General features: G+C 38.0%; 1 protein-coding gene across 1 annotated transcript in view; it reads right to left on the bottom strand.

Moving 5' to 3' along the window:
* Positions 1-2726: 2726 nt before the first annotated feature.
* Positions 2727-12076, bottom strand: part of DUSP12 (dual specificity phosphatase 12) — a 15028-nt gene continuing 5678 nt past the window's right edge. The window contains exons 2-6 of the mRNA XM_006873434.1: positions 8615-8728; positions 5540-5658; positions 4725-4821; positions 4040-4226; positions 2727-2777 (exon numbers count right to left, since the gene is read on the bottom strand). Coding sequence (XP_006873496.1) covers positions 2727-2777; positions 4040-4226; positions 4725-4821; positions 5540-5658; positions 8615-8728 — 568 coding nt within the window. The remainder of the gene's footprint in view (positions 2778-4039; positions 4227-4724; positions 4822-5539; positions 5659-8614; positions 8729-12076) is intronic.

The raw sequence follows: 12076 nt of genomic DNA, 5'->3' as shown, positions 1-12076 counted from the left end.
TTTAAACTCACCAGCAACTCCCTGGAAATCCTATACAAGTCACTATGAATCAAATCAACTCAATGGCACCTAACAGTAACAGTGCTACCAGAGTACTTCCTTTACTCCTATAAATTGAATCATATAACTTGTCTTTCATGACCAACTTCTTTCACTAATGCTTTTGACGTTCATCCATATAGTAACATACTTCAGTACTTTCTTTCATTGTTGCTCTTGAATAATAATCCATTGTGTGGTTATAACACAATTTACTTATTTCTTCATCATTTTATGCACATTTGGATTGTTTCTACTTTTTTGGTTGTTAGTAATAATCTGCTGTGAACATTCATGTACAAATTTTTGTGTTTATGTGTTTCTAGCTCTCTTGATGTTTCGGTTTCCAAAGATTGTTGTAAAAAAAAGCACCACAAACATGACTTCTTAGAAATGTTTTGTCTCACAGTTCTGAAGGCTAAGAGTCCAGATCAGTGTGCCAGCTGGGCCACGCTTCCTACAAATTCTTTAGAAGATCCTTTCGTTTCTGTGTCATCTTCTGGCAGCCTCAGGCATCTTCATGTAGCTAGCTGTACTTCCTCTTTCTATCTTTCTGTAGCTCTTCTCTTTTATAAGGGCATCACTTAGATTGGATTACGACCTACTCTAGTACTTTGTTGTTAAGTGCAGTCCTGGAGTTGATTCCCACCCATAACAACCCTGAATAGGATTTTCAAGGAGCAGCTGGTAAGCTTGAATCACCGACCTTGAAGTTCAAATGACTTTGCAGTCTGTGGCATTAGCCCACAGCGCCACACCAGGACTCCACTCTAGTATGACCTCTTGTTAACTTACTGATAAAGTAGATCTTCAAAGACCCTATTTTCAAATAAGGTCACATTCATAGGGGTTGTTGTTGTTGTTAGGTGGTGAGTTATTTCTGACCCATAGCAACCCTGTATGGGGTTTCCAAGAAGCAGCTGGTAACCTTGAACTACCAACTTTGCCATTCAAATGGACTTCGCAGTCCAACACATTAACCCAGGACTCTTCACAGGGGTTAGGATTGTCAGATATACAAAGTTCAATCTGTAATATTTGGGTACGCCTCTAGGAGTGGAATTGCTGGTGCTGTAGGATAAGCACTAGGCTGTCACAACCACAAGGTCAGTGGCTCAAATCCACCAGCCGTTCCTTGGAAACCTTATACAGGGTTGCTATCAACTAAAATCAACTCGACGGCACTTAGTTTAACTCAACATCTAATATTTTGTGGAACTGCCAAACTGTTTTCCAAAGCAGCTGTCACCATTTTACATTCCTACTAGTAATATGGAGGCCTGGTGTGGTGCTGTAGGATAAGCCCTGGATTGCTAATTGCTAGGTTGGCAGTTCAAACCCATAAGCCACTCCTTGGACACCCGATGAATGGGAACTGACTTCACAGCACTTAACAACAACTAGCAATGCATAAGGGTTCCAATTCTCTGCATCCTCTCCAATATTTTTTTTATCAGTCTTCTTGATTCCTGCTTTCAGTGTTGATATAAAGTGATAATTCAGTGCAGTTTTGATTTTTATTTCCCTGGTGGTTAATGAAGTTGAAGTATTTTCATGTGCTCAATGGCCAGCTGGAGTCCTGGTGTGACGCTGTAGATTAATGCGTTGGACTGCAAGGTAGGTCCGAACAGAAAGTTGGACATTTCAGTCTCACCAGCCACTCCTCAGAAACCCTATACAGGGTTACTATGAGTTGGATTAGACTTGACAGAACTTAACTACAACAATAAAAGGGTCAGTTATGTATCTTCTATATATAGGTCTATTCAGATCCATTCTTCTTTTTTTTTTTTTATTGGATTATATAATTTTAAAAATTGTGAATGTAAGCATTTTTTATATACTCTGCATACAGGTCTCTTTAGACAAATCTTTTTCTCCATTGAATGGGTTGTCTTTTCACTTTCTTGGATGGCACTGTTTGTAGCACTGTTGTTCTGTGCCAGCAAGTCAGTTTTGACTCATGGCGACCTTGTATAGGGTTTCTAATAGCTGAGTTAGAAGGAGAGGAAAGACAGGTTGAAATAATGGGAAGTGACTTCTAATAGCTATAGGATTTATTTGGGGGATGATGAAAGTATTATAAAATTGATTATGTTGTTGTTGAGTGCTACCAAGTGGAGTCCAACTCTTAGCAACCCTGTATAGGGTTTCCAAGGAGTGGCTGGTAGGTTTGAACCACCAACTTTGTGGTTATCAGTCCAGTGTTTATCCTACAGCACCACACCAGCATTCCAATAGCGATGGTTATAAAAACTGTGAATATGCTAAAAACTACTGAGTTGTATACTTCAAAATAGGTGTACATTAAAAAATGGGTGAAATGTACAATATGTGAATTATGTCTCAGTAAAGCTGATTTTCAAAGAGCTACATGGTCTAAACCTGGGCTTAAATGCAGAGTACCACTTTCTAGTCAAGATACTAACATAAATTAAGTTTCCTCATGTATAAAATGTAAATACCTAATTAATAGTTATTTGTAGCCAAATAGTAGCATTTGTAGTATTCTATTGAGATAACATACCAAAAGGGCTTCATAAGATATAAAGCACTATGCAAAACATCTAAAGTCATTTTAAGATTATTATTATATAGACTAACTTCAGATTAATATCAAAGAAACCTAAAGAAGGAATGTGGCTGTCACATGACTTTCACAGAAAATGAATTGCACTTTTTTAAAATTAGTAAGAAATGAAAAAGAATCTGACAGCAAACATAGTAGTTTCAAAGATCTGGGGAAAAAGAAAAAAGAGAAATACATAAAACCAAAAAAGAAAAAGACACAAAAAGGAAGAAATTTTTAAATCCTAGATTTGCCTTATTTGTTACAAAGTTCAAAGCTCTGTTAAATACAAGGGTAAGTTAAAAAAAAAAAAAAAAGGTCATAGAATGCTTTATAAGACAAAATATCAAAATGTGAAATTATTGTTTCTTGATATATCCTTCATCTAGGTCTACACATGTCTGAAGGAGTGCTTCTCCATCTCTCTAATCTTACCCTGAAGAATTCTGTACTTTTCCATTTACACCATGTCAAAATGGCAGTTTTGGTATCCTTGATAGACTCACATTGTGTTCCTTTCAAATGTTCTTTGAGTTTGGGGAACAAAAGGAAGTCTGGGGGGCAGGGAGGGGCACAATTAGGACTACAGGGTGCCTACCATAAGGCTTCCCAACAAAATTCTCAATGTATCTTTGAAGAATGAGTAGGTTAGTTGTCATGATGAAGTAAAAATTTCTCTGCACATGTTTCCAGTTTTTTTCTCAACAACACAGTTTTCAATTTTCTTAAAACATTTTAATATATCCCTGTGACTATTCTGTCTCTTTTGAGAAAAATCTATCAAGATTACCCCTTTGGAATTCCAAAAAAACAGTCACCAAAACCTGCTGGGCTGACCTTAGAGAAGATCCCCTTGGAAGTCACTCTTTTGATTGGATCTCTCTTAATAAGACTAAGACAAGCGTATTACCTAGGGAAGTTATCTGCAGTTATCCACTGATCATATACACATGTTTAAACATGTGTTATTTGGAATAAACCCATTCAAATATGACCTGGAATCCTAGTAGCAATACTTTTAAACTTACCCTTGTATATTCTAAGTAGTTCAAAAGTAGTTGCTATAAGTGCCTTAAAGTTGGTTCCAATTCATAGCAACCCAGTATAGAGTTTCCAAGGAGCAGCTGACAGGTTTGAACTGCCAACCCTGTGGTTTGCAGTCTGGTGCTGATCTATAGTGCCACACCAATCTTACATTTGATAAAATATGGACTTATAAGGAAATTATTAATTAGACAAATGGCTCTCAACCAAAAGTTGTTCATATTTTCGGTTAGCTGCTCTTTAAAATTTATTCTTGATACTTACCTAGAAAGAAATGTGATCTTCATAAAGAATGGAGTTAAAATGGAGTAAAGCACTAGCTAACATTGGTTTAAGATGAAAGAAGGAAAAAAATATAGTTGATAATTGTAGAAAATGTGTTCTTACCTGCCCATCTATCACTCCCAATAGAGTGGATTCCATCCACTGTACAGGTTCAATGAAATAAGATGTACATTGAGCATGACCCCCTGTTTTAACGATGAAAGACGGTGTCATTTTCTTGTGAGCAAAAGCTATAGGACCACTTCCTTCAGTATGATCCAAAATGCTAGAACTTCGAAATAAGGATCGCCTACAATTCCAAAACACATAGAGAATATCAATTACTTTACTGTTGTTGTTGTTAAGTGCCGTCGAGTCGGTTCCGACCCATAGCGACCCTGTACAGGGTTTCCGATGGTGTAAATCCTTACGGGAGTAGAAAGCCTCATCTTTCTCCCGCGGAGCGGCTGGTAGTTTCGAACTGCTGACCTTACGGTCGCAGCCCGATTCATAACCACTACGCTACCAGAGCTCCTTACTTTACTAAAGGATGAAAAAAATAGATGAAATGTGTAGTATTTCTTAGGAAAAAAAAATGTAACATTGATTATGCTACTTTTATTCTCTGCAAATCCTATAGTCTAATTACTTCTAAAAACTTATACTTTCTTGAAAGCAGATTTGAATTAGAAATTTCTATATATCTAAGTAAACACATTCTTCCTAGAGAGATAAAAGAAACTGAAACGTGATTATTTTTAAGCTACGGAGGCAAGATAAAATCTTCAGAGGATCCAAAATCTGTTACCTGCACTTTCGACATTTATAGAGAGTCTCATCTTTCAACCCTTGTGAAAGAGTGGTTGGGTCAACAGCAAAGAGTTCCTGAGGTAAATTCTGCAATTCTGTATGACAAAATGAAAACATGTCCATTTTACAAAAGCAACTCTGCATTTTCTGATAAAATTCAATTAATGTCAAATTGAAGCAGTAAGTGTTAACCTCAGAAATTAAAAGCTAAAAAACAAAACAAAACAAATTCCAGTGTTGAGAAATCAGGATGAAGAAGAAGAACACAGTGATTAAGTTCTTGGGTTCTCGGCACAAAATACCTTAGTTCAAATTCCATCCCTGCCACTTACAAGACACATAACCTTGAACAAGTTATTTCTCTCTAAGCCACAGTTTCACAAGAAAAACAACAGTATCTGTCTTAAAGGCATACTGTAAAGGTTAAAAGAGATAATGCACCTGAAGTGTTTTCTGCCAGAGTAAACAGCATACAGATAGGATCCAATACATGTTATTGTTATTAAGTAAGAGCAACTCTGTATAGGGTTTCTGAGGAGTAGCTGGAGGGTTATGAGTTACCAGCCTCACGGTTAGTAGTTCAGTGCTTATCCTACAGCACCACACCAAGACTCCAAATACATATTGTTGCTGTTGTTAAGTGCTGTCAAGTTGGTTCCAACCCACAACAATTCTATATAGAGTTTCCGGGGAGCAACTGGTAAGCTTGAATCACCGACCTTGCAGTTCAAATGATTTTGTAGCCCAGTGCATTAACTCACAGTGCCACACTAGAACTCCTCCAAATACATATTAGCAATTATTATAACATACCTGGATACTTTTCTGTAACCTTTTGTAAACGATATTGCTTATAAATTGGACTAGAGGTATCCACTTCACATCCCATTGCTTGGTACAATTTCAGCTGCCACTCAAAGCCCTCATTCATCCTGTAATAACAAATATAAAGTTTACTTTTCTTTAAATAAAACTGTATCACAAAAGCAGAATTATTACCAAAATCAGGCAAAGACATCACTAAAAAAGAAAATTATAAATCAATATTCCTCATGAACACAGATGTAAAAATTCTAACAAAATTCTAGCCAATACAATCCAACAATATTACAAAAAAAAACCAAAAAACCCACAACAAAAAACATCATGACCAAGTGGGATTCATACCAGATATGCAAGGATGGTTCAATATTAGAAAAACAATCAATATAATCCACCACGTAAATAAAACAAAGAGAAAAAAAATCACGTGATTATACCAATTGATGCAGAAAAGGCATTTAACAAAATCCAACACTCATTCCTGATAAAAACACCAATAAAATAGGAATAGAAGGGAAATTCCTCAATATAATTAAGGGCATATGTAAAAAATCAGCAGTCAACAGCACTCTCAATGGTGAGAAACAGAAACCAGACAAGGATGCCCTTTATTACCACTCATATTCACTTTTGTCCTGGAAGTCTTAGCCAGCGCTATAAGGCAGGAAAGGGAAATTAAAGGCATCCAAATTGGCAAAGAAGTACAGCTCCATTTGCAAACGATATGATCCTATACTTAGAAAATCTCATGGACTCAACAGAGAAGTTATTGGAACTCATTGATTTGGCACAGTGGCAGAGTACAAGATCAACATACAAAAATCAGTTGAATTCCTTTACACTAACTAATAAAGAGAACTCTGAAAAGGAAATCAGGAAAACAATACCATTTACAATTGTTGTTGTTGTTAAGTGCTGCTGAGTCAGTTCCTACCCATTGTTAAGTGCTGTGGAGTCAGTTCCAACCCATAGAGACCCTGAACAGGGTTTCCAAGGCTGTAAATCTTTATAGGAGCAGAAAGTCTCATCTTTCTCCCGCAGAGCAGCTAGTAGTTTTGAACTGCTTACCTGTGGTTCACAGCCCAATTCTCGTAGGAGCTCTGGCAGCGTAGTGGTTACGAATCGGGCTGTGATCCACAAGGTCAGCAGTTCGAAACTACCAGCTGTTCCGCAGGAGACTCGACAGCACTTAACAACAACGCTACTAGAGCTCCTTTTCCTACCCACAATGACCCTGTATAGTGTTTATCCAAGGAGTAGCACACTGAGTTTGAACTGCTAACCCTGCATTTCAATGCGACCTTGAAGTCTAGTGCTTATCCTACAGTGCCACACCAGGGTTCCCTATTTACAATGTTGTTAAGTGATGTTAAGTTGGTTCCAACTCATAGCGACCCTGTATATGTTTTCCAGTGAGCGGCTGGTGAGTTTGAACTGGCAACCTTGCAATTCAAATGACCTTGTGGTCCAGTGCTTACCCTACAGTGCCACATTGGGATTTCATTTACAACAGCCATCCAAGAGATGAAATACTTGGGAATAAATCTAACCAAAGAAACAAAAGAACTATACAAAGGAAACTGTAAAACACTACTACTACAGGAAACCAGAAGAGACCTGCAGAAATGGAGTAATACACCAGGCTCGTGGATAGAAAGACTTAACTTTGTGCAAATATCAAAATCTATTGTTATAATGCAATCACAATCCAAATCCAACATTATTCTTTAAAGAGATGGAAAGACTAATCACTAACTTTATATGGAAAGAGACCTCAGATAAGCAAAACATTATAAAATGTAGCAAGACCCATATCTCACACCATATACAAAAGTGAACTCAACATGGATTAAAACATAAACATAAAGCCTACAACTATAAAGACCATCACTGAAAAACAGGGACACATTAAGGGATCTCGTATAAATACACTATCAAACGTAACTAAAAACACACAAACAGATGACAAAACAGATTACTGGGACCTCCTACAAATTAAGACATTCATATACATTACAGGATTTCACAAAATAAATAAATAAATAAATAACCTACAAACTGGGAAAAAAAATGTTTGGCAATGACATATGAAACCAGGACTACTCTCCAAAATTTATAAAACACTTAACGCCTCAACAAGAAGATAAATAATTCAATTTAAAATGGGCAGAGGACACGAACAGACGCATAACCAAAGACATACAGGTGGCTAACAAACATATGAAGAAATGCTCAAAACCATTAGCCATTGTTGTTGTTATTAAATATCATCGAGTCAGTCAACTCATAGCAACCCTGTATAGAGTTTCTAAGGAGTGGCTGGGGAGCCTGAACCACCGACCTTGTGGTTCAACCTGACCCTGCGCATTAACCCACTCCGGGACTCCTCATTAGCCATTAGTCCTCAAGAAATTAGATGTGTGACATGAACAGATATATGCATACTTATGTTCACTGCAGCAATATTCAAAAATAGTAAAAAGATGGAGACAGCCTAAATGCCTATCAACAGAAGACTGATTAAACAAACTTCAGTATATACACACAATGGAATACCACACAATGCTGAAGAATAACGATGAATCTTAAAAACACCTCACAACATGGAAGACCCTGAAGGACATTGTGCTCAGTGAAATTAGTTAATCAGTTAAAAGGACACATATTGTAATGATACCACTGTTGTAAGAAGTTAAGGTTTTCTTGATAAAAGAAACATTCTACTATTAAGAAGGGTAAAGAGAGTGGAGGGAATTATTCACAGGCTAGAGGGTAGACACATGTTAACATGGGTGACAGGACAGATAGTATACAGAAAGAAGTTGGCAGAGGAAAGATGAAGGTAGGAGACAGAAGGAGGAGTGCAAGAGTAAAGAAAATAGAGGTAAATACTGTTAACTGATGGTATATGGAAGGGATTGCAATCACTGTAATGAAGCAAAGTATATGATTTATTGAATATAAAACTGATGATCTGCTCTGTAAACCTTCACTCAATTCACAATAAAATGTTGAAAAAAAAAACAAAAAACAAAAGCAGAATTAATACCATAATAAAGAACTCACTTAGCCTCTGGCTTGACAGTCTGGAGGTTTTCATAGGCTTTTTCGAAGGTAAGTTGGTCAGTCTTCATCATAAAAGCAGTAACTACAGCAACACTTCGACTAACTCCTGAATGACTAAAAAAAAAAAAAAGACTTTTAAAATAAGCCAGCAAATGGCAACAATTAAAAACAACCCAGTTCAAAGTGGTCCACTTCATGTCTGCTTCCGCTTCCCCTTCTACTCAAATAAACCTTTTATCTCTGAAATACTACCAATGGACAAAAAAGAAAGGTTGAAGATGATTTATCTCCCTCAATTTCAAATAATCTTCATTTCAGCAACTACTACAAGGTAGGCACTATGCTAAGCACTGTAGAAAAGAACAGAAACAATGTTAGATACAAAGGAGTCAGTAAGTCATTCATTTAGGAACTACTGTACTCTGATTATATGGCAGGCACAGTTGTAATGCTGAGGACACAACAATGAACAAAACACATGAAACTCCTGTTCTCATAGAACTTGTTTACTAATAGGAAGGGATTGGCAACAAACAAAATATTTGATACACACTCCAAAATATGCAACCTCAATATAACAAGGTAATTACTATAAAGGAAGAACCCACTGCATCAGGTTGATTACGACTCGGAACAACCCTATAGAACAGCGAACTGCTCCCTATAGTTTCTGAGACTGTAAATCTTTATGGGAACAGATTGGCACATTGACTACTATTATCACCTCCTTAAAAATTCTAAACATTAAAAAAAAAAAAAAAATCCTACCCTTACAAAAATTGCTTAGTGGTGGTGATGGTTGTATGCCATGGAGTCAATAGCGACCCTGTACAAGGTTTCCGAGGCTGTAAATCTTTATAGGAGCAGAAAGCCTTATCTTTCTCCTGTGGAACAGCTGGTAGTTTCAAGCTACTGACTTTGAGGTCAGCAGCCAGGGTAAGAAAATTTCTATTTGAAGTTTCCTAAGATCTAAACTTTGGGAACATCTATGATCATATTAAAAAGCAGGGCTTTGCCAATAGTTGTAGTTGTTAAGTACCATCAAGTTAGATCCAACTCATTGTGACCCTGAGTAGCAGGGTTTCTCTGAGGTGTGGCTGGTGGATATGAAGTGCTGATCTTGTAGTTAGCAATTCAATGCTTATCCTACAGTGCCACACCAGGGCTCTGACAATGGTTGTTAAGTGCCCTGGAGTTGATTCCGACTTACAGTAGGGTTTCCAAAGTGTGGCTAGTGAGCTTGAACTGCCAACCTTACAGTTCAAACTGACCTTGCAGAACAGCACATTAACTCACAGTGCCATACCAGAACTCCAGTGAACCTAAATCCAAACCTAGTTTTATTCCTAGATACACCATTAAGATTGTATGATGCCTATACCCAAGAGGTTACGTTGTTTTGTTTCATTTTAAGGTTTTTATTGTGAATTAAGGGCACACTTTGCAAGCCACCCTCCTGCCCTCAGGCACACAGCCTTTTGCAGTCCATGGGCCTAGAGTTCTCAGTTGCTCACCCCCTCTATGCCATGGCCTCTGCCACGGTCTCAGCTGTTTGTTGCCTTTTCTGGGTAGGATCCCACGCTCCACTCATGCTCTTCCCTCTTGCTGGTCCTATGGTTCTCTGTTTCTGAAATGAAAGATTATCTACCGCCCCCTTTTAGTTACACATCTTCTACATGTAGTTGTGACCATTGCAATTAGTCCTGATAACAGTAACTCACAATCGAATCATAAAATCCTATTACAATGTGGGCCAAACTTGGTGATGCCTTCTAATGAACAGAATGTGGCAGATGTGATGTTATTTGACTTCCAAGAAACAGGTCATTAAGATAACAGATTCTGCTTAGTACGTACTCTCATCACTTTATGGGGAAAGACTGCAACCGTGGCATGAGGACACTTAAGCATGTCAAACAAAAACAAAACAAAAAACAATAGTTGCCATCAAGTTGATTCAGACTTAGTCAATCCCACATGTGCAGAGCAGAACTGCTCGTTAAGGGTTTTCTAGACTGCGACCTTTCAGAAGCAGATTGCAAGGCCTTTTTTCCAGAAGCTCCCCTGGCTGGGTTTAAACAGCCAATCTTTCATTAGTAGTCTAGTATGTAAATGTTTGTGCCACCCTGACATCCCTTAAATTCTCTATAGAGAGACTAAATGGGAAGCACTGCTAAGCAACAACCACCACTAACTTGCCAGCCACATCGAAGTACATCCTCTATTCAAGCTTCAGGTGACTGCAGCCCTGGCCAACAACTTGACTGCTACCTTATGTGAAACCCTGAACCAGAAACACCCAACTAGGCTATCCCCAAATTCCTGACCCATAAAAACTGAGATTTTTTTTTGGGGGGGTTGTTAAGTAGCAAGACAATTAGTACAGGATGATGTTGCTTTTAAGTGCCATTAGCTCAGGTCTGACGCACAGCAACTCGATATCATTTCTGAGGCTGTAAATCTTTGTGGGAGCAGAATGCCTCATCTTTCTCCCATGGACAGGCTAGTGGGCTCGGACCAACAACCTTGTGGTTAGCAGGACAGTACTTATCCTACAGAGCCACTGTGCTCCCCTAATATAGGATGCCTCGGTACAAATCCCACCTCTGGCACATATGAGTGTTAGCTATGTGACTCGAGGCAATTTACATAACTTCTCAATAGTTTAATTATCTCATTTGTAAAATGGAAAAGACCTAATGCATTCACTGTTTTGAGGTTTAAATAGGATAAAAAGTGTAAAGTACTTAAAGCATTTTTTGCTGTTAAATGTTGTCAAGTTGGTTCCGACTCATAGTGACACTGTACAGGATTTCCAAGGAGTAGCTGGTGGGTTTGAACTGCTGACCTTATGGTTTGAAGTCCAGAGCTTATGGACATCACACCAGGAGTCCAAATAAAAATGTTATTATTATTATTATTGAGTAAGCATAGTGGTTACGAATTGGGCTGCGAACCACAAGGTCAGCAGTTCAAAACTACCAGCTGTTCCTCAGGAGAAAGATGAGGCTTTCTGCTCCCATAAAGATTTACAGCCTCGGAAACCCTGTACAGGGTAGCTATGAGTCAGAACCGACTCCATGGCATATAACCACCACCACCTACCATGTGTTAGGAACTGGAGATATGTATGAAGGTATAAACAAGAGTTAAGGCCTTAGCCTGTATACTTGCCCTGACTACCGCAAAATTTAGAATAAAAAATTTGGAGTGATAATTAAGGTTTTATGTCAATTTGCCTGGGCCAGGATTCTCAATGGTTTAGCAGTTAAGATGTAGTAATCACCTCAGTGATGAGATCAGATACGATGCAATAACTCCCCCATGATGTGATCAGCCCCGATCTGACTTAGTTATCGTATGTGCTATAAATCCTCACTTCTATGATGTTAATGAGACTAGATACAAGCTATAAGATTAGGCTGTATCTTCATTCAGTCTCTTTTGAGATAGAAAGAAGAG

This window comes from Chrysochloris asiatica, unplaced genomic scaffold (assembly GCF_000296735.1).
Source record: "Chrysochloris asiatica unplaced genomic scaffold, ChrAsi1.0 scaffold00241, whole genome shotgun sequence".
NCBI lineage: Eukaryota > Metazoa > Chordata > Mammalia > Afrosoricida > Chrysochloridae > Chrysochloris > Chrysochloris asiatica.
Note: the sequence above shows the minus strand (reverse complement) of the source record. Positions and strands in the feature narration are given on the sequence as shown.